General features: G+C 40.8%; 1 protein-coding gene across 1 annotated transcript in view; it reads left to right on the top strand.

The window, feature by feature from the left end:
* Positions 1-3,000: 3,000 nt before the first annotated feature.
* The window catches only part of CEP162 (centrosomal protein 162), a 33,499-nt gene continuing 12,648 nt past the window's right edge, over positions 3,001-23,851 (top strand). The window contains 14 exon segments of the mRNA XM_053384012.1: positions 3,001-3,111; positions 6,027-6,162; positions 9,120-9,269; positions 9,857-10,043; positions 10,837-10,904; positions 11,547-11,629; positions 12,365-12,392; positions 14,261-14,383; positions 15,075-15,260; positions 16,585-16,654; positions 17,401-17,689; positions 19,272-19,530; positions 22,050-22,195; positions 23,491-23,721. Of these exon segments, the coding sequence (XP_053239987.1) occupies positions 3,052-3,111; positions 6,027-6,162; positions 9,120-9,269; positions 9,857-10,043; positions 10,837-10,904; positions 11,547-11,629; positions 12,365-12,392; positions 14,261-14,383; positions 15,075-15,260; positions 16,585-16,654; positions 17,401-17,689; positions 19,272-19,530; positions 22,050-22,195; positions 23,491-23,721 (2,016 nt within the window). The 5' untranslated portion in view covers positions 3,001-3,051.

Raw genomic sequence — 23,851 nt, 5'->3', positions numbered from 1 at the left:
TTCCTGGCTTCAGGCGACGACTTCCTTTTCCCCTCTCCCCAGAGCAGAAGAGCTACCCATAGAAATCAATGCAGAAATTCCGATTTGTTACCATGATGGCTGCGTCTGAGCACCAGCGCGCCCTGCCTCGAGCAGAAGGCGGCAGCAGAAATCAAGCCTTACTACATGGGTGTGCAAAACGGTATTTATTTATTTAGGTTTTAAACATTTAAAATGCAGCGCTTTGCTCTGCCCTCCTTTATCCTCTCCAGCAAGTGGGATCACGCGCTGAGATAAAACGGGTTCGGAGTTGTTGTTTTTAATTCGCGCGCGGGCTGCGAGAGGCGAGGAACCGTTTGTACCACGTGACGGCGAGAGGCCGGTCTCTTTCCCTTCCCCCCCTTGTAGATTTCCCTCCCCAATCGGCGCTGCCTCACGTGATCATCACGTAGCCCGTAGCCCTACGGTGGCCCGGCGAGTTCCGCTCGTTTCCTAGGAAACGGCGGCTGACGCCTGGCGCGGATGGGGCCGAGTCGCTCCGCGGACCCTCGTCGTCCCATGAAGAGTTCCGCCTCGGCAGGTGAAGTCCCGCGAGGGGATATAGAAGCGAGCCGTCGCCTTCTCGGGGTGGTGGGGGGGTGAGAAAGAAACGGGCCACCTATGACGAGGCCTCTCAGCCCTGCCGGAGCGGGGGGGGGGGCTGGTCCCTGGGAACTTGAAGAGGGAATAAGCAGGTGCAAAAAGGCTAGAGCTGTCAACAGGTGTGGCAGATGCGAGGAGCCTTTGTCTCCCTGTGAATCAGGTGTAAAGCCCCCCCTCCCCCCGCCGCATTTCCTACTTCTAAGCGCCCTCCCTCGCTTGCCAGCGTTGGAAACAGAATGCTGGGCACTTAAAATTGCCCTCTTCCTCATCAAGCAACGCAAATCCATATGGCTCATACCTGAAGCTGCTCATATCCACCTGTATCTATATGCAAGTCTGCATATACAGACTTGGGCCACGCAGTTGAAACTGATCTCTCTGATTTTCAGTACGGCTAATTACGTTTAGTAGGACAGGTGGGCTCAGGCTGGCAGCTCAGGAAATCCATAAGGTGGCAGTCCTATGCATGCTTTCCTGGGAGTAGGCACCATTGCACTCAAAGGGCTGAGTTAAAACAGGTATAAGATTATAATGTAAGCTTTCCTTAGACACTTTGTTAAATTTCTTTGATGATAAATGCAGATAAATTGAGGCACTACAGATGAAGGAATAGGATTTTTAGTTTTTACAAAAGGCCGAAATATTTTCTTTCTTTCTTCTTTCTGTACTTAGTTGTAAAGCAATACAATATTATTTCTTGTGCCTTTTTTATTTAAAAAAAGCAGATTAGATTATGTGTCATGAGAGGTGGCATTTGTAATCTTCTTACCGTGTTTTCTGAGACTTTTTCCATGTGCTTACATAACAATACCTTATTTAATTGAATTCTCTGCAGTCATCCCTGATGTTTTATATTGTAGTGCCATGTAGGTTTCAGAAGAACAACGAGCAAGATGTGGAAAATATGCTTTGTGATAAACTTCCCAAATTGGGATTTGTTTTTGATATTTTGTGTCGGCACTTGACACATCTAGAGAGCTTTAAAATGTCCTATTAGAGACCAATCAAGACACTTCTCATTTACTTTTTATATATATAGTATATATTCCTGGATCATGAATTACTTGAAGAAGGTTTAAAGGCCTGTTGTTCACCCATATTGACTCAGGAAGGGATTTTCTTTGAGAGGTGAGTTTGCTTGTATTCATAGTGACAATTGCTTTATTTACATTTTGGGAAGTGTTTCTATTATTTAGTTATCTGAACAAAAATATTTGAGATCTTTGACTAGAACATAGCTAAGGAGATATCCAAGTTGCACAACATAGCAAAACATGGTACATCTAACTATTTCAATCTCAGGATCATTTCTCTTGTGTTAGTTGAATGGAGTGGGTGGCTTATAGGAAATAATTGTTTTGTTTGCTTGTTGTTTATTTATATGGAGCCATCAGCATTCAATGTGTTTTATAGAGTAATGTAACAAAAGACGGGTTTTGACTTTCAAGATAAGAATTCATTTTAATAGAATTACATACCCTCCAACATTTCTCCTATGAAAATAGGGACGTCCCATTCCATAATGATAATTTTACTAGATAGATTATTTATTACGGTTGGAGACCAGCTTATAAAACACACTTGGGGGTACAATCGCAGAAGGAAAACAAACATTTAAAACAATGTACAACAATAAATTTAAAATTTATAAATGCAATAAGTGTATAGTATAGACACTTAAAAATTTAAGATAAGCTACCGCAGAGAGATAACAATAATTTTACTATTCATACCACACACATCTTACTGGGTTGCCCCAGCCACTCTGGGCAGCTTCCAACATATATAAAAACGTAATAAAACATTAAGCATTTTTTAAAAAAACTTCCCTATACAGGATTACCTTCTGATGGCTCAGGGAGGGGGGGGTGTCAGATAATTCCATACCCTCCACCATTTCTCCAGTGAAAATAGAGACATCCTAAGAAAAAGCGGGACATTCCAGGATCAAATCAAAAACTGGGACGGCTTCTCTAAGTCAGGGATGTCCCTGGAAAATAGGGACACTTGGAGGATCTGGAATTAACTCATGGAAGACATGGCTTTCAGTCTCTCTTGTGAGAAATGACAAAATTCCAGCAAGCTTACTATCTTCCACGGATAGAACCTTATGTAAGAAGAGCTTTCATTTTAAGACTCTGGTATTTACATAAGAGTGCAGAAGTATGTGACTTTCGGAGCATGACTTTAAAGAGCATTAGAGTTCTGTTGGGTCAGACCAAGGGCCTGTCTACTCCAGCATGAATGGTTTGTTAAAGGTTGTCAAACAAGTATGCTAAGAGCAGATTGGAAGGTTGTACATTAAAAATTCAAATACTTGGCGGCAATAATTTAATTTGTGCTTTATTCTGTTTTTGTTGTTCATGCCGTTTCTTTTATTATCTACTTGGTAATTTCAGGGATTTGCGAGTTTAAACGCAGTTGCTGATTATGGCTCACCGGTTTTCAAAAGAAGACCTGGATGAACAGTTTGAACAGTTTTTGAAAGAGGTATTGTTATACTTTTTTTTCTTTACTGTATTCTTTCAGAGACATACCTGCAGTTTGGCTAAACTTACTAACATCTATGATTGGCTTACAAGAGATGAATTCCGATTTATGGAATTAACTTTTGGAAGACAGAGCTTTCATTTTCTTTTGTGAGAAATGGCAAAATATACATCTCTCTTTAGCTTGTTCCTAATTTTTACAGAGCTTGGTGTAAACAAACAGATCATGTTCTTTATTAGTGCGTTTGACTGTTAAGTATTTCCTGTAAATGAAAGGTTCTGTAGCTAGTCACTGTTAGATCTGTGACAGTGGGTGATCCATCAGTGAGACTCTTGGTTATCATTCTTTATTGGATACCATAGCAGGGATCCTGTTGCTTCCTTTCTAATGAGAGGAGAAGCAACTACAGTGTGCACATCATAACCATTGCCATATATATGTTAGGGTGATGTAAGTTCAGCAGTTAATGCACATAGCAGCCAGCCATTCTGCACATTCACCAGGCCTCATTGAGAATGTGCACATAATCTGTCCAGTGTTTTGCACTCTGGATTCAACAATGGAATTGATTCAACTAACTGGTCCTGCTAGTGAAAGCCTTATAAAGGACTTCCACTAGTGTAATGGAACTTCCCCCCACCCTTCCCTGCCCAGCACCCAGATCAGCTCTACAGAGAACTCCAGAACAGTGCACAGCAGGAGGAGAGGAGAGTTTGTTTCATCAGACAAGCAGAAATGCTTCCACAGTTGGAATGTTTGTAACAGCATGATGTTGAACTCCTCCTCCTATACGTAGGGCAGTAGTCAATGCTAGTCCTACTCAGAGTAGACCTATTGAAGTTAATGGACACGACTGACTTAAGTTCATTAATTTTTAGTGGGTCTGCTCTAAGTAGGACTTGGTTGACTACAACAGGCCTTGGACACTGTGCATATCTCAGCTGCATTTTGTGCATTCTCTGGAATCTTGAGGAATGTGTTTATCTGTATTTTAGTACTGCCCCCCATGCTGCTATTAAGCATAGTCCTATATAGCATGTCTACAAGCACATTGTGTGTGTGTGTAAATGTAACTACACACTTGTAACCCACACATTGTGTGGACACTCAGAGTTGTATCCAACTCACGATAGACCCACTGAAATAAACAAAATTAAGTTAGTCATGTCCATTAATTTCAGTGTGTCTACCCTATTACTTAGTTGGATGCAACTCTCATCTTTTGTAAAATGCTTCATGGTGCGTGCCATTAATGAGGCAACCTGATTTAATTACACTGTATGCTACTTTTTCAATGCTACTATCATGCTACATTTGGCTTTCCAATAAGAACCATTGTTATTTAGATCCAAATCTCACCGCTAACTCTATCTAACTGCTTTGTATAGTCCATGATTTTGCACGGACATACAGAGGTGTGTTTTTGTTTTGTTTTTTGTCTGTCAAACCGGGGCTTGGACGGTGCAGCTAAAAAGGCCTGGATAATTCCTTTCTTTTTTCAGTCTTTCTCATTATGGTCATGTTCATGCAATTTAAATATCAGGGACCTGTAATGCCATTTTTTTCTGTAAGTGTTTTCTTTCCCAGCTGTTACTCTACTGTTTTTGAAGTTGACAAGATGGCTAGACATAGAAGGTTTCCAGATCTCTGTTGAAACATCTGGGGACATTTCAGTTTCTTCAGTTACAATGCTCTGAGGAGTGTCGGCATCATCCTAGTTCCACTTGCTGAGCAGAGGATGCAGTTAGTCACAAAAGAAATAGCAAGTGATAACAGAACTTGCATCAAGCACCTGTCAGTAGCTCCCAGTGCAGTTGTTTTGTGGCTTCAGTGTTGCATTTGAACTTGTGCTCTGTCTTAAAAACAGAACTTAACTTTGACTTTGTTATTTATATGCTATGCATTAAAATTATATTAAAAACATAAATCTGTTTTCTCTGGATAGTTCAATAGCTTGGAAAAGTAGAAATAAATGCTGTTATTTTGTCTTTACCACTTACTTAAGGGATGCTTCGTATGCTATATTTCAATACTTGAAATGTCTAGAAAAAGTCTATACTATGTACATTACTGTGGGTTGATTCAGATGTAAGACCAAACAATGGCTTATATTTAGACTTTTTTAAAAAAAACCTTTAAAATCTATTTAATTAAAATCATTTCTAAACTTCTTGATACTTAAAAAATATTCTAAGCATCTCACAAGCAGTACAGATCAACATAAAAGCAGTGAAATAATCTCATAATAAATAAAAGATAAAACGGAAGTCCTGTAGTTCAGTGTTCAATCTTATGGATCAGGAAAAGCCTGCACAAACAGATACATCTTTACAAGACTTCTGAAGCAAATAATTAATGTTGTGTCATATACAGCAGAAGAAAAGACATTCCAAAGTGTAGGGAAAACCTTGGAAAATGACGATTTTTTGGTCACAACCCTATGATATTCTGTAGTGTGCAGTGCTAAGTGATCTTAGAAGTCTGCAAGCAATCCTTTGGGTAATTGTTGTGTTCTGCACATGGTTGTACAGAAAGTCCTTGGCATATGTCTGCAGGTTCTGCTACAAGTACATAAGCGTCTTTCTTTCCCTTCCCAGAATGACAGTGATGAGAAATACCGTACAAATATCACACTATAATAATAATAATAATAATAATAATAATAATAATAATAATAATTAATAATTAATATCTTTATTGTCATAGAATATCAGTACTCTGGTCCTCCGGTAAATTACCATGGAATTGATCATCAATATTAGTTAAGACCCATTGAATTGCTGCCATATGCTCAACTCTCTTTGAGATCAGTGGGTCTTAAAAAAGCTTAACTTTGAACCGGTCTCATGTCCTATTTTATGGAGACCCAAGAAAATAAACCGTAACAGCACAAGTAATTCTTGCTTCTGATTCAGTCCCTTTCAGATGATTCACTTGGAAATGAGCCAAAGAAAAAACCCAGCATCCATGACTCTGTTGGGCAGGCCACAAATAAAGAACCGAAGAAGAATCCTGTGCCGTGGTGGATATCCGAGGATGATTCCGATAATGGTAGTGAATTCTATTTGGATTCTGTGTAATGTTTTTACTACTTGTGACCACAAGATGGCAATCAAGGCCTTTTGTGTTCATAGTTTTTATGATTTTTTTTTACAAATAGAATTATTGAGGTTCCTGTGTTAGATAAAGTAATTTTCAGTTTTAAAGATGCTGTTCTTAAAATACAGACTACTCAAGCAAGCCATTGTGGAACCTGTGTGTCAAAGTAGGTGAGCGATGCAGCCTCTGCAGGCAAAAACATTTTCTCCGAATACTGTTTGATTTTACTTATGCAAAGTTCTTGTACAAACATCTTGTTTTAAGAAAATGACTGTTCTGCATATTGAGCGCTTCTTTCCAGGTCACATACTGGTTCCGGAAGCACAAATTAGGTAGGCTCTTATTTAGTTGTGAATGAGTTTCTCTCTTATCCCTAGTCAAGTGCAGTAGTGCCTAAGGAGTGAATTCACATTCTTTTGGGCCTCATATTTGGTGAAGGATTTGCAAGGTTACCTGAGGACAAAAGTGTTGCATGGAGAGTGCAGTCAGGAATGTATGGCAGCTGATTGAGATAGTGTACTTTGATTCCTTTGGTCTTCAGCCAAGGTTGCATTGGCCAGCGGTCGCTGTTTCCAGTCATGGACTTCTATACTTGGCATGCTAAGACACTGATACTGTCTCAAAGGTGCTTGCCCCTGCCATTTATTAAATCCTTTTTTGGACTTAACTTGCTTGTTTGCTTTTTGGTAACCTCCCCCCTCAAAAAAAAAGAAAATTGACATGATGTCTTCCTTGGCTTTCTACATATGTTGTTTTTCTCTCATTTCCCAAGTTGCTAAGACAAACAGATTTATCAAACAAGAAAATGAGAAGAAACTCATTGGGGCAAAAGATGAAATGATTGAAGATAGTGAAAACAAATCACCACTTTCAAATAACCAGTCTGGTACTAGATTTATTTACCCCTTTTTAGAGATCAGCTTTGCAATAGTTGTGCTATATTGCAAGTCAAAATCAATTATTTCTGAGAAATAATGGTTTTCCTTTGTTTGATACCAGTTCTGATCAAACAAATATTGGCTTTAATTATGTGTGCTGTCGCCAACAGTATTTGGTGAACGCAACTTTGACTTGGGTAAAAAACCTCGTGCTTATTTAGGCAACATACAAAAGTATGTAAATATGGTATGAATTAATTGTGTAATCGTGAGCTATGTGTAGAGATGGTGCATGGTGCAGTGCTCAGCCAGGAATTAGGATTGGACAAATTCAATCTGAATATTAGACCAGTTATTATAATCACACCCTTTATTCATTTTTACTGTTAAGTTTCATTGCAAACAGTGCTTGAGCAAACCAGTTTTGTTTTGTTTTTTACACTGAGCATTCTGACTCCATGAACATGTGCAATATTTCTTGTAAAGCATTAAATAAATAGTTTGGTGTATACTTCAAGGAAGTGTAATTTAGCCAAAGAACTGTGTTGTGTTGTTTTAGAGGAGTTGTCTAATCGTGGTGCACTTCTAGCTGCAGTGTGAAAATAGCTAGATATTGAGTCATTTTTTTCAGCTTGGTAACAAAATTTACCCTTCTTTTTTTTTGGTCCCTAACCAATTACCTGTACACTTGTGACTGTTTGTGTGTAGTTAAAGTAGTTGCTCCTAAACCCTTTTCAAGTGCATCCCACAGCAAGGCACTGGCTAAGTACAAAACACTGGAAAAATCCCTTAAGGCAAAGAAAAGTGTGTGTTCTAACAAAGAAGAAATCTCTGCTAACAACAACCATGACCATACTAAGGGTAACAAGCCTAAACTGGTTTTTCAGTATGATTTTTAAAATTATTATTTAAAAGAACTATTCACACATATAGCCTTTTCGTTAAAAAGTGCCACTGAATGTGGTCTGTTCTTTTTTACAGCTTTAATTTGTTGTCTGTTTTTAACTTTTTTATATGGCTTTTATTGCATGTTTTATATATTACTGATGTAAACTGCTTTGATGTTTTTCTTTTTATAGTACAGCAGAATATAAATATTTTTTATTAATCAATATACCACTGAATGGGCTTAATTAAGTAAGCAGGGCTCTGTTTCCTGGCCTATGTTTGAATCTATTCATTTTGCAATTTATGAAATATCCTAGGGTTTTTTTATAAAAAATCTTTCAATGATTTATTAATAGAACTTCCAACCTAGTTATCAGCTATAATGTAGGAGCCAGTGGTGCAGGAGTTAACGTGAGTGAATGTCTATTATTTTTAGAAATAATCTAGAAAATGAAGTTGCCAGGATATCGCGCTTTGTGAAATAGAGTTGTGAAAGCAAAGATCCATACTTGGAATCGAGAGAGCCCTGTGCACTGGCTTCCATGTGGGCCTTGGGGATGTACTGATTATCTCTTCCAGTTGCAGCCCTCAAGAAGCTTTTAGACAGTCCGTAAACTATACGGACCAATGAAGGGATTTTTGACACCTTAGTAGTGCAGTGCACTTTTATTTCTCCTCCAAAATAAAGATTGCTTTCTCCCACATGCACCTCCCCAAATCTTGAGATCCTCTTCAGAGACACTGCTTACTAGGGAGGGGACTTTTCAGTAGCTGAGCTGCAGCTATGTGACCACCTCCCTGGTGAGACTCGCCTGGCACTTGGTTTTTTATTATTTTGGTGCCTGATAACACCTTTTTGATTTTTTTTCAGGCCTGAAAAAATGTGAGATTTTTCACAATTGTAAACCATTGTTTACATGTTGTGCATTGTTTGGCCTTACAGTGAAACCGGTTTTCTCTCTATCCCTGCTGACGTGTTGTTTTTAAAGCTATGATTTGTTTTTTATGGTATCTATTTTATGTTTGCAAGGCATCCAAAGATCAGTCTTGTGGGGCAACCTATATAAATTCCAAAAATAAAACTGTGTTCCAGCATGGATTTTTATGTCAGACTTTTCTTCCCCCTCCTCCTTTTGTTTTAAGGAATACGCAGCACAAGTAGTAGTTTTCTGAAGTCGCGAAGGCTTTCTCATGCGATCATGGAAGTAGACGAAGATCATGCGGGAAGCATTCAGCTCCAGCAACCTAGTGGGGTTTCGGTTTCTTTAAGCAAAGATAGCCTGGAAACGAACGGTAAAATTGCTTCAGACCTCAAACTTCCCTCTCCCCCAGCCCTACTCAGCTTTATTTGGCAGATTAAATAACTGTTAAATTATATGTTGAATATGAACTGACCCCCTTAAAATAATATGATACTTATTTTTACACTGGCACTAAAACTTGGGAGATGCTGCAAGCAAGTGATGTTGTATAGTGCTGTTCAGGCCTTTAGTGTTCTCTGAATTGTTCTCATTACAAATTACTTCAGTCCCTCAGTCTGTTCCAGCCATAGGAGCTGCACACATGCAGCTCTCCTACTCAGAACATCTTCTCTACTGGTTTCCATGAGGCTATACACAACTATACCAGAGTTTTGTGAGCACTCAGTGCCAGTTTCATAAACACTCAATAAATGTATAATGCTCATGAAACTCTGGTATTTTTAGAATACGCTTGTTTAAGATCAAGTCATACATTTTTGGGCATTATCTCTGCATTTTCTTGATTTCTCACTTAAGGCAGTGCCTGGACACTAGACAATTTCCCCCTGCAATTACCTTCTTACGAAAATTGATATTAATTTACTGTACTTATTTATATTCTGGTGCTTTTAAATTTAGATTCTGTTGTGGCTTCAGGGCCTCATGAGATCTTTTTGGGAGCCGGATTGGATACTTTAGAAGAACAAGAGGAAAAGGAGAAGTTCTTTGCTGATCTTGAGAAAGGAGCATCATCTACGATAGACTATTCTAGATTGAATAAGGAGCTGGATTCCAATGATTCTGAAGGATTAAGAGCATTTCTACGGTAAAGTTAAAATAAAAATCAATAGTTCTAGTAATATTCAGAACTCTAAACATTCCTGTGATATTTTCAGTAATAATTTCTTAAGCAGGGCATAATAATATCCAGTTTTTCTAATGATGAAACCTCAGTTCTCTGCTTTGAACTGTGCAAATTAAATCTTCATCTTATGGCTCACTGTATTCAGGATTCTGATTGAATTTGTGGCTAACCTGTAGGCCTCCATCTGTTGCTGGACTCCAACTCCCATCTGCCCCAGTCAATGTGGCCAGTAGTTGGGGTTGATGGGAGTTGTAGTACAACAAACATCTGAAGGACCACAGGTTCCTCATCCCTGTTTTAAAAAGTGACTTAACTGTGAGTGTGCTCCTTGCCCTCTCTTATGACTTCCCCCCTGCAGATTGTGCACACAGCAGATTAGCCACAGTGTGGCTTGTCATGTCACGTGGACCCAGATAATGGGTTTTTTGTTTCAAACAAGCAGTAAGTCAATAATAAGACTAATAATTATACTATAGCATGTTTGTGCTGCACATGGAAGTAGGAGGGCTGGGAAGCACATTTGCTATTAAGCCAATGTTTAACACAGACCATGGCTTAGTGTCGAGAGTTCTGTACTACTTGCAAAGTTCTCTATTTTGCATAGTTTAGATTTTTTTTAATTTTTAGAACGATATGCTGTTAACTACCAGAACAGCAGAGCAGTCTGAACTATGAGCATGAAAACAAATTTGTTCTGTCTAATACTGCTGAGTGAGAAACGTTTTTCTAGAAGTAATACTGTCATATTTTGCAGAAATCACTCTGAAGCCAAACAGGTAGAAGAAGGCAATGAAGATGAACCAAGGAACCATGAAAAATCTGGTAACTGTACTTCTGTGTTTTATTATCATTTGCTTTAAAGACAGCATTTTATGGATAATAATTTGACTTATGAAGTGGCCTAGGGGATAAATTCCAAGGTCTAGCCAGAAGGACCTGGAAAGTCTCCCTCAGGCTTGATGTCTTCCAACCCAAGATAAAAGTTTTAGTCTGATCAAAGAAGGTTCTTCTTATGATCTAGCAGTACATGTGGGAAATATTACAGAACTGGTGGATGCTGAAGAACATTTTTCAATGCTTATTGCAGAATATCAGTTTTTTTGCAGAGAACAGTGTGCATTTTGGAAGGGACTCCATTCCAAATGAGCAAGGGTTTAATTATTGGGTTTTTTTATGCCATCTAGGTTCTTTCTGCTAGAAGGAGGGTTGAGAGATTATCCCTACCCTCAGAACATTTGTCTAATATTTGAATTTGTGCAGTTCACAGTCTGCTGAAGGAGGGGGCTGAGCTGTTTACTCATGAATAAATCTGCTAATAAAAGGGTTCCAGTCTGTTTCTTGTATCCATCTCTTCCTGGCCATTTGATCTGATCTGAGGAAGAGCTATATAGAGATGTAGGGAGATGGCTGGTCCTCTTTTCTTACAAAGAATTAACCGTATGCCTTGTGTCACACACGTTCCAGGTGATTATAGTGAAGATTTTGAAGAAGGTTCAGAATCTAATGAAGAGAATAAAGCTGAGCAGGTTCTTGTGACAGAAGCTAAAGTAAGCATTTTGGAAAAGCAGAACCATTTCATGTTTTCAACATTACTTGTAAGTCAGCCCTGTGATTTTAGTGTCGCTTATACCCAACGAAGAACTTACCAGACATCTACAGTGCAATCCTATTCAGACACACTAAAGGCCCATTAGGTTCTTTGGTAGTAGGGTAGCAGATGATGATGACGATGATGATGATGCATCCAGTCCAGACGTAATGGATGCTATTTAGTTGATAGGCTTGCTATTTAGGGTAGGGGTGGACTCTGTAATATTTAATATCTGGCCATTCAATCCCATTTGTAACTCTCAGGGTGGCTTTACAATCCAGAAATAAAACAAAGGACAATAATAAATGTGACAAAGATCAATGTAATCTGAAAACTGCAGCAGACTTGCGGGCGGGGGGGGGGTGGCTGGATCAGTAGCAGTACCGATGCAGAAAAAGATTAGGAGATAAAAGGCATGTTACCAAAAAGACATTAACAGTGCCCAGGCATCACTCTCAGTCACAAAATAGAATAGAAAAAGGTTTGTGAATTGCAGGATATGGATGTGATAGGAAGAGAGATGGAAATCCATTTGTACATATGTGCCTTATTATTTTGATAAAGGCAGGATGGATGTCCCTGCACTGTAGTTGTATAGCAGTGATATGCTCACCATCTAAAGCATTCAAGATTATCAAAATATGTATATTTCACATCATGCATATTCATATGTATTCTCTTAACTTTTTAGGAAGAAAAGACTGGCATGCTGGCTGAAGGTACAAAAATTTACAAGATGTGGAAACGTGTTAAAAATACGGCACAGGGCTTGAATGTTTGATTGGCTTTGCTGTACCCAATTTTGGGTGAAAAGAGTCAGAAATTATCCATAATTTTTAAATGGACCTCAGTGCTAGCTCCAATTGTGCTGGCGACATTTGCTTTAGAGATGCTTTGCAGATATCTGAAGAAGTAAATGGTATTCCTTTTATTCCAAATTGATGCCTACTATTGGCTTCCTTTTGGAATCAGAGGATTAGCTCTAGAACTGAATATCTCCTTCCATTTGTAAAAGGGACTGAGATCCAGTAGGAGGAGGGAGAAGTCAAATGTTCACCAGTCTCCCTCTCCCATTATTCTAGAGGCTCTTCCAAATCTCTGGAGGACCTTTTAAGGGAGTATAGGGTTCTACCACTTAGAGTTTTTATTACAGTCATTTATTGTTAGATAAAATAAACACATGGGCAAGGAGGAATAAACAAAAATCATCTCCTCCCTTAATGTAGTAACAGTGGAGTCATCAGTATTTATCGCTATTAATCCCCATTTTTATCTGGGAGGACTTGAGCAAGGTCTGGAATCAAATTATTAGTAACTGAAACCAGCACAGAGCGTTGTTCCTGAGTTTTGAGAATCATTTTGAGAAGTAGTTCAGATGTGTAAATTATGTTTATGCTGGATAATCTAAACCAGCCTTCTGCAACGTGATGCCTCCTGTACTATTTATTGGACATTAGCTCCTGTCAGCTCCAGCTAGCATGGTCAATGGTGATCCAGAATAACAGGAGGGTACCAAGTTGGCTTTAACAATAATTTTATAAGCCAAACAATCCCAGTAAAATAATTAATATGTATTGGTATTGAGTTCAATATATTTAGATTTTATTGCAGTTCATGGTCAGGTAAACTTCCATGCAGTGCTATCTTTCTGACCTGTCTTACTATGAGAAATGTGGCACCCAACTGCATACCTTTTTACACAGAAGCAATTCCCACTGAGTTCATTGTGACTTTCTTCCCAAAAAGGGTGCCTAATTGCACCTTTAGCTATGAAATTTATACCATGCTTTGGGGAAAACAAGCTAAATCTGGGCAGGGCTTGAAGCAATTGAAGAGCCATAGTTGGAGTTTGTACTTCAAAAATCCTTTATAGTGAATTGTTTACTGTAAAAAATTGTGTTATCCATTTCCCCCTTCCACCTGTTTATCATGAATGCCTTCTCCACTTTTGAAACATCTTCTGGCCTGGGGCCCTAGCCTCACTTATTAATCAAGCAAAGCGATCCAAGCCCCCTGTGCACCATGTGGGAGGGGACGGAGGTCTCCTTCCACCTAGCCTGGCTGCCAAGCCTCCACTGGCAGGGGAGCCCCACCAGCACCCCAATGCACCCACCCAAATAGCAGGTGGGCAGAAGCTACCATTGGTAGCAGCCCTCCGAAATCCACCAAAATGAGGTGTTTCAGGGATAAGGAAAGGATGGAGGAGATATGCTGGGTCTTGAGCCAGCCCTGCTGCCACCACAGGATAGCAACAGGCCTAGTCTTGGGGGTGGCACAACAAAGAGGCTCCCCCACTCATCTTTTGCCTGGGCTAGCACAAGGGACAGAGCTGTGGATGCGGCCAAGCCACTCTGGCAAGCCCTGTTGCTCCCAGCCAGAAGTTTGGGTTGCCGCCTTATATATCTTATCCATGTGCTTTTTAGAAGCTGCTAGGGACATCTGAGATTGCTGGGGTGGCTACTTTAAAAAGTTGTACTGAAATGGCAGAAGAGCAAAGGTTAGAGTCTGTAACCCTCATATTGTCTGGTATGGGAGATACAATTGTGTTGCACGTCAGTGTTCTCTAACTTATCTGTTTTCTCTTTAGTTGTCCTTCTCGATTCCCAAGACTCGACCCTGGAGATGCAAAAGACTGGTGAGCAGCAGGATGCAGCTGTGACAGAACACCCTCTACCTCAAGAAACCGCTGCCGATGAAATGAATGGAACAGGTAAACCCTCTTTATTATTGACTACTTCTTTCCACATCTGTTTGCCATGCTGAAAACAGAAGTAAGGCAAGAGCAGTCTGTCTTGGTCAGTTCTAGCTCTCTCTGCTTCACAATTACCCTTTGATCATGTAAACATTTAGAGCCTTATTCAGCCAAAGCTAAGCTCTTTGAAGTCATATTGATTTCAACAGGAAAGAATCAAGCATTTCAAATTGAAGAGACTTAGAAGTGCATAACTATAACTATGTCTTCATTGCTTAATGTTTTCTCAAGGTAAAAGATTATGTAGGCAATTCCTAAGTTTTGAAAATCTAGTTCTGAATTGAAGAAGAGAAATGCTTTGTTTTTTTCTTACTAGTTACTGAGTTTTAATGGCTAAGGATGTAATCTATATTTTTGTCACTGGTGGCAACCAATATTTAATTATTGTGAACTTCAGCCTAATACTGCAATCCTGAACTTGCTTCCTTGGAAGTCGGTCCTACTGAACTCTTGGAAGTGTGCATAAGATTGTAGCCTAATGCTGCAATCCCTTATCCATTACTAGGGAGTAAGCCTCACTGAACTCAGTAAGACATGTTTCTCAGTGGACACGATTCTACTGTTAGTATCTTAGGTAATTGTTGCTATTGCTTTATTGACATTTCAGCTCACTTCATCTTGGTTGACTTTTTCACCTGACCCTCCTCAGGTATTTCTGGTGCACAAACGAATAGTGATATTGAAGCTTTGCATCAGGCCTACTGCCATATTGAGCAGTCTTTAGGAGATTCTGATGAGCAAAGAATTCATGGTGGTAAAATAGAAGAGAACTTGGCTAAAGATGTTTCACCGAACACAGAAGGCTGTCCCAAAAATACCTCCACTACTGATTCTGGTAAATATTGAAAATTCCCAATACAACTTTATTTTGGCATATGCACATAAATGATTCCTGATTTATTATTGCTTCCAGCACAAGCTTATACCAACACTGGTGGCTTGGGGATGGAGTCCTTGAATTCTCTTGGAATCATGTTATTTTACCTCTCCTCTCAAGACACTATTTTCCCATCTCCAGCATTCAATCCTTATGTTTAGTAGGCTGCAGTTGCACTAGCACCAAACCACAGTTTAGTTAAAAGATTGGCTGCACACTTTTGCAAAGGCAAGCATAATTGTTAATGCAGTCTGTCTTCTAGTGTACACATGGCTTCAAGAGCACTTTCTGAGCCAGGCTGAGGGCAAAGTCCTTTTTTAAAAAAATCTCCCTTTTAATTCCATGATGACTCATCCTGCTGTCTGCTGCATCAGAACCTGCACTTGCCTAGATGTTTATGAGGTCTTCCTCAGCTTTGAGGATAGTGTTTTGGTTTCCACGGAGATCCTTCATGGCTCATTCTTTTGTTCACAATAGCTTCTCTCCCTTTATTTATTGATAATATTTATCACCTGCCCTTCAACATAAGGTCCCAGAGCAGGTTGTCGCAAGATAATATACAGTTATAAAAACAAGTAAATCCATTACAGTCATAAAAGCACATAAAAATGTTCCAAATGGAACAAATTCAGCAAAAGAAGTGCGCAACATAAAACAATATCTTAATGGTCTCAAAGGCCAAGATAAAGAGGAGCATCTTCCACATACAGTCTTCATAAGTGACTATGAGCCCCATTGACCCTCAACAGCTTGCTGTGGAAACTGCCACCCAGTGAATTATTATTCATCTGTGTCTTTGCTACCTGCTGAGATACTAGCACAGCATGAAAGTAAATTTTGAAGCACTGACGATTTAGTTGCTCATTTTTAGAGTGGTAGGTCCTTAATCAGATACCGTTTGAGTGTGTTCATTTAGTAATGTGAAAGTTGACCCAGGAGTCACACAAACTGTTCACTCACTAAAAAAGATTGCATATACAGGAGACCTGACCAAAATGTAAGACAATTACTAAACACATACATAAAAGTGAAGATTAATTGGTTTGTAAATAGTCTGGGGAGGTTATGAATTATATCTCAAAAGGATTGCTGCCGTTACAAAAGGAATGTTATGCCATAGACAGGAGAGATCACACTACATATAACAGGAGACTACCTATAGCCAAAGACATAGTGGATGTGCACATGCATGTACATGAACACAGAATCAGTGGGTGAGTTTCATTTGAAAGTATTTCATTACTGTTTGTTGATCTAGAATGTTGTCATTTCATCCACTTAGATCTCCCCACCATAGAAGAACTGATGAAACCTATCAGAGCAGATTCAGATTTTACCAGGGACCCTGCAAGGTATTCATTCTAGAAAATACACAGTTTATGGCAATTAATGTCCTTTCTTTCTGTCTTGTTCTTTGCCCCCTCCCCCTTCTTCAACCTCTGTCCAAATGATTTGGGAGTTCGCCTTAGCTTGCAGTTTGTGCTTTGCAGTTGAGACAGATCAGTCCTTAAAACCTAATCCTGAGATTAAGTCCCCTACTGCCAGTGCTCACTTAATACAGTTATTGGCTTAACTTTGAAGCTGGCATGCTGTTGTGCACCTGAAATAGATTCTAATGGTCCAGTCCTGCAGAATGCTAAACTAAGAGAACAGGTGCTGTGACTGGGCACAGTTTCCAGCATAAGTGAACAGCTCTTCTCTTTGCGCCAGCTGTAGGAGCCAACCCTAGTCTTTTCTAACATAGAAAGCTGTTTTATGTTAAGTCAGGCCATTGGTCCATCTACCTCAGTATTGTCTACATTCATTGGCTGCGTCTGTCAAGGGTTTCAGGCAGGGACATTCCCAGCCCTACCTGCAAATGCTGTTAAAGAAAACTGGGAATATCAAGCTGTGTCTTTTCCACTCAACCTCATATAAGGTGCTGCTTTTTAGCTCCTGCAGCACCCACGGTTTCTTCCATGACTGCTTAAAGCCCATCCTGCAGGATCAGGCCATATGTCTTAATGTATCCCATTAATAGGCATGTAACAATAATGTGTAAACTAAAACCTAATGCATATAATCTTTGGATTGTGCTTTCTTCACTCTTTTTCTGTAGCCATGTGAAAGCAACACACAACAGCACTGATGAATTAATGAGCCATTTAATACTGGAAGAGCAGCAGAATGATACTGCTCAGGAAAAGCAAAACATTGGCTGTTCATTGGAGCAGCATAGTGGACAAGAGAATGTTTTTGTTCAAGCTGTCGCAAAGGAAGATAGTGAACTGATTCCTCATCAAAGGACTGGCAAGGACAAACGGATTGATAAATTTAAACATGATGTGTTGAGGCAAAATAGTCTCCCAAGTTCTTCAGTATTGCATCAAGACAAAAAGACTAACCAGGTAAACGGCATCTCAGTGTCTTAAAGGGATTTATGCAAGTATAAAGATCAGCTATGCACATATCATATCATATTTGTTTGTTTGTTTGTTTAATAAGCAGATTGTACATAATATTCACTAGTTAGGCCCTTGGGTGCTACAAGGATTAATTGATTGATTATTTCTTCCTTAATATTTTTATCTCACTTACCTTCACCAAGCACCAAAGATGGTTAACTAAATTAGCCTCCCTAGAAAGAAGTCCAAGACACTGGGCTCAGCCAATAAAGATCTCTGTTGTTGAATCCCTACTATTGTTCCCCATGGTTTTCCTCTAACCCAGGGGTAGGTAACTTAAGGCCCGTGGGCCAGATGCAGCCCAGTCACCTTCTCAATCTGGCCCGCGGACGGCCCAGGAATCAGTGTGTTTTTACATGAGTAGAAAGTGTGCTTTTATTTAAAAAGCATCTCTGGGTTATTTGTCAGGCATAGGAATTCGTTCATATTTTTTTTTCAAAATATAGTCCGGCCCACCACATGGTCTGAGGGACAGTGGACCTGCCCATGGCTGAAAAAGGTTGCTGACCCCTGCTCTAACTTTTTCGCTGTTGCAGTTTCCTCCTTGACCTCTTCCTACCTCACCTGTCTTGACACTCTTGGCTAATCTTCTCTGATTATGCAGCTTTGAAGACAGAAGGTGCCTTGTCTTCTGTGTCTGAAGCAGCTGAGGGCTAGGCAGCTGAATATCAAAGAAGTCTTAGTAGGCCTTTATAATATTATCAACAATTGTGAACAATTCCTGTTAAATCAGACTTCTTTCCATCCCACTCTTACCCATGTTTACTCGGGTAAGCGAGATTAATTTCAGTGGGACTTACTTCCAGGCAAATTGTTTTAAGAATGCAGCCTTCACCTCTCTCAGTTTGCCCATCAGTAGCGGTGAGGCAGAGCCACTCTTCTGACAGCTGTGTCGCTGCACTACCTGGATAGAGCAGGGCAATGGAAGGTCAAGGCTGCTTAGGTGCACCAGCAGTAGTGCTGGATTGGCCAACAGAGCTCTGACCCCAGCCCCATCCAGGTAAGCTGCAGTGATGGCAGTGCCAGGAAGGCTGCTTCACCCTGCCACAGAAGCTGGTACCTCTGCATGGGCACACAAATTTGTTTCCTGGTTATTCTCATTTTCCAGACTTTGGGAGCTAAGAGGAAATTTTACACATGAGCTGAATAGCACAACACATTGAAATGTAATCTGGTATATATCATTGGTGTGGAACCTCTATTCCCTTGAGTCTCATTAGACCTGCCAGCCTCAGAGGTTTGCTCACCAGGTTGTTTTGGGCACACTATGCCCTACTTTGCCTGGCCTGATGACCAGGGAAAGTTCTAACTAGCTAACAGGAAGTGTGCTCCCAATTCTTCCTTTGCATTCTGGCTTGAATTCAAGCAGATTCTTTCCTTTGAAGTTCGGTCACCTGATACCTGATGATTGACAGGTGAGCACTCTGTATAAAACTTGTTGTGTTAAGCTCATTGTAAACACTTGACTTGATTTTACATTCAAAGCCAAGCTGGTTGATTTAATAATATGTACTGTTGTCTCCAGACCCGTCTGTCCCACACTTGGACTAAAGAAGGTCTAAATTCGGTGATGAACAAACAACTAACATTCAGAAATACCAAAAATACAGCTGCTGTACATAGAAAGAAATCTCTAAGTGGACCCCATAGCTCTGTTAGGAGTTCTGGATATGGAAGATCCAGTTCTCCATTAAAGCACTTTTCCACAATTAATGAGAAGAAGACATTAAAGGAAAACGTCAAAAAGCCAGTTTTAAAAACAAAATCTCCTCCAAGACAAAAAGGTAATGGATTTTTAGTGTGTCTTTAATGCAGATGTGTTTGATTTAATGTAGGGAAAATGTCAAGTGTAGGATTCCTCAAGGTTAAATATTACTGCATACTGCTTCTTGCAAGATGATGATACTATTTAAAAACGTGGAACTTTTAGATACAGTGGTACCTCACAAGACGAATGCCTCGCAAGATGGAAAACTCGCAAGAAGAAAGAGTTTTCCATTTTTCGAGGTGCTTCGCCAGACGAATTTCCCTATGGGCTTCCTTCGCAAGACGAAAGCCCATAGGGAAATCTCCGGGGACAGCGGGGAAGCGCAGCGCATCTTCCCCACTGTCCTCGGACCTCCTCTGAAGGCTGGCGGTGGGGCGGAGAGACCTCCTCCCGCCGCCAGCCTTCGGAAGGCTGCTCCGAAGGCTGGCGGTGGGGCGGAGAGACCTCCTCCCACCGCCAGCCTTCGGAAGGCTGCTCCGAAGGCTGGCGGTGGGGCGGAGAGACCTCCTCCCGCCGCCAGCCTTCGGAAGGCTGCTCCGAAGGCTGGCGGTGGGGCGGAGAGACCTCCTCCCGCCGCCAGCCTTCGGAAGGCTGCTCCGAAGGCTGGCGGTGGGGCGGAGAGACCTCCTCCCCCGCCAGGCTTTGGAAGGCTCCTCCGAAGGCTGGCGGTGTGGCGGAGAGCCCTTCTCCCCGCGCCAGCCTTCGGACGGCTGTTCTGAAGGCTGGCGGTGGACCGCCAGCCTTCAGAACAGGTCCGGGGACAGAGGAGAAGCGCAACGCGCCTTCCCCTCTGTTCCCGGACCTGTCCTGAAGACTTGCGGTGGGAGGAGGGTTTTCCTTCCCACCGCCAACATTCAGAATGCTGTTCTTAATGTTGGCGGTGGGGAGGAAAAACCCTCCTCCCACCGCAAGCCCCAGGAACAGAGGAGAAGCGCTGCACGCCTTCCCCTCTGTTCCCTGACCTGTCCTGAAGACTTGCGGTGGGGGGAGGGTTTTCCTTCCCACCGCCAACATTCAGAATGCTGTTCTGAATGTTGGCGGTGGGGAGGAAAGCCCTTCTCTCACCGCAAGCTCCGGGAACGGAGGAGAAGCGCAGCGCGCCTTCCCCTCTGTTCCCGGACCTGTCCTGAAGGCTTGCAGTGGGGAGAAAAGCCCTTCTCCGCACCGCCAGCCCGGCAAGCGGTTTCCATAGGAACGCATTAATTGATTTTCAATGCATTCCTATGGGAAACCGTGCTTCGCAAGACAAAAAACTCGCAAGAAGAAAAAACTCGCGGAACGAATTAATTTCGTCTTGCGAGGTACCACTGTACATTCAAACATACGTTTTAACCTAAAAAAAATTCTTGGTAGATTTACCAGTGCTCAACCAAGCAACGTGATTGCACAAGGCATTTCAACTTCTTTAAAGCAAGGTGTAGTTAGTTAACTGCACTTCCAGTTTGTCAACTATATTCAGCAAACTGTTTGAGACTGCAGAGTATCTTTGACCTCGAGTTCCCGAGGCAAAGCCACTGTGGCCTGAGACTATTTGTAAGGCAGCAGATAAAGAGTTGGCCATGAAGGAGTCCCAAAGGGAAAAGATCACCCTGTGCATGCTCTTTTCCCTCAGCTTCTCATTACAAAGAGCTCCTGTGCATCTTCTCTAAACTGCTTTTTGAAGATGGGATAAATTATCAAGTTTGATGATTCAGGGAAGCAAGTCAGAATTCAAAACAAAAAATTGAGGACCTATTTGTTAGTGTCCTTCAGTTTGGTAAACACGGTGCTCTGTTTAGGATACTCTGAAAAATATAGAACTTTCTCCTAATTTGTTTACAATCCAAATCTAGATGAGGAGGAGGAGGAGTTGACAAAGTGAAGGGAGGCTGAGGCTGGGATAACAAGTTGTAAATGCATTCCTGTGCATACTTACCATGTGGTCAATCTGTATAGGATTTGGCTGCACAACATTAAGTGAAAGAATTTGTGCAAAGGATGTGTTTTAGAGAAGGATTTGATGTCAGAATTCTAGATACAATAAGTAGCAGTGGGATTTGTTTAGAGACCTTTGAGTGCCTTGTTTTAACATGCATGTTCCCTACAGGATTGATCCTTGTTTAAAGTGGATCCCCCCCCCGAGAATTGTAAAGAGAAGATTATATGTCATTTTAAATACTTAGGGGGTAATGGGATATATAAAGAAGAATAGTGAACTGTGGAAAGTGGTTTGGAAGTATGGCAGCAGTATTTGGTTTTGTAATTTTAAAGCAGGAAGACAACAGCAGTGGGCAACATTTAATGTCACATGAGTGACCTCCACCTCCTCTAGAAGTTCCCTCAACACAGCAAAGAGGAGGAAAGGAAGGGGAAGTTATTTTATGGAAGCAGAAGTCTATTCTACTAGTGAACAGGCATCATGGATTTTCGCCCAGTAGTAGTATTCGCTTTTCCACTTGTACATTGCATGATCTGTTCAAAGAAATGTTATGTCTCCATATAAATAGCTAGGGTTTTAAGATTACAGCGCCCACTATATTTTTTTTCTCATCAAAGAAACATTTTCTGGAACTATGACAATACAGACAGCAAACAATCCAGTTTCTACAAAGAGAAATTACTGTACTACACCTGGACAATCATCTGCAAGCAGTCTTCAACAGCCAGCTAAAGAAAGTGACTCTTGCTTACAGACACACAATGTAAGTCATTGCTCCTAAATTGAAATTTTTTAAGGGGACTTGCAAGGGAATAACAGTACTGCAGCAGATATAAACTTTTTGTAGAGTCGTAGGAATCCCTGCTGTCCTGGAGTGTCTCAGTATCACCCAGGTTGTCTACCCTCACAAATGTGAGAAGAGAATACATATGTAATTTGATGCACTCTATCTGTTCTGATCTGTGGCCTGATTTACACTGCAGTTATAATGTAACTCCAAATCATTGCACAAAAAGTGTGTGCAGCATTAGAGATCCCGTTCAGGTTACAAAAGTGTGTTCCCTTCTCTTTGAATTTAATAGAGTAAGTGTCCACTGGAGGCAGGACAGCTGTCATTAAAAACTGCATAAGGTTGGATGCAGAGGTCCATAAATGAGAGTGTAGGAAGAGGCAACTTCTATCCCTGCTCATTCATGTAAGCCTTCATTGAATCATAGCCTCTGGCTGGTGGAGCCAGTGTGGTGTAGTGGTTAAGAGCGGTAGACTTGTAATCTGGTGAACCGGGTTCGCGTCTCCGCTCCTCCACATGCAGCTGCTGGGTGACCTTGGGCCAGTCACACTTCTCTGAAGTCTCTCAGCCCCACTCACCTCACAGAGTGTTTGTTGTGGGGGAGGAAGGGAAAGGAGAACGTTAGCCGCTTTGAGACTCCTTTGGGTAGTGATAAAGCGGGATATCAAATCCAAACTCTTCTTCTTCTTCTGCATAAGGCAGACATAGGCAAACTCGGCCCTCCAGATGTTTTGGGACTACAACTCCCATCATCCCTAGCTAACAGGACCAGGGGTCAGGGATGATGGGGTTTGTAGTCCCAAAAACATCTGGAGGACCGAGTTTGCCTATGCCTGGCATAAGAAGACCTTTTGATTTTCCATTTGTGGAAATACTAAATTAGACCCAACCCATAGTAAATGAAATTGATTTCACTTCATCTCCAATGGTTCTCCATCTATTAATTTGATAACATCCATATCTATGCTACAGCACAGGGTGCTCCCAAACAACTGACTACATTTTTAATGCATGAAGTTTTTTCTGCAGTGCCAAAGCTACCTCACACTTGAAACGAGTTGACCTTGAAGCTGACATCTTGTTTCATGGAAAACTCACTTGCATTGTTGTTGTTTTCCTCTCTCAATTTAAAATGCTAAATGGTTCTCATAAAATTCAGTCTTCGAAAATTTTGAAACTTGCAATTTGTACTACAGAAGTGAAAGAAAATGATCCATAAATCTTGGTTGTGTGGTGAGCTGTCAAAATAGTATACTTTTTCCCCACAGCAGGTTGCCTCATATTCTCCATCCCAAAATAGTGGGAGGGAGCTTTATTTACTGCAAAGAGTTCAGGAAGCAGAGGAAAAATTGGCCGAAGCCCATGATTTGATTCAGAATCTAAAAGCCGCATCTTTGCAAAAGGAGAAGGAAATGGAGACTAAGATCCTAGAAATGAAAATGCAACAAGATAAAGACCTTTTTCAGCTAAACCAAGAAAATTACATTCTTCAAACACAGGTACTATACCTAGTTATATCCTTTCCCTGTTCAATTTAAAAAAAAAAACACTTTTAATACAGTTCACTAAAAACAGCATTTACTATATATTTCATTTTAGTTCTGATAAAATCAAATTGGGAATCATGGC

This window comes from Podarcis raffonei, chromosome 3 (assembly GCF_027172205.1).
Source record: "Podarcis raffonei isolate rPodRaf1 chromosome 3, rPodRaf1.pri, whole genome shotgun sequence".
Taxonomy (NCBI): Eukaryota; Metazoa; Chordata; class Lepidosauria; order Squamata; family Lacertidae; genus Podarcis; species Podarcis raffonei.
This window is presented reverse-complemented; position numbering and strand designations above follow the sequence as displayed.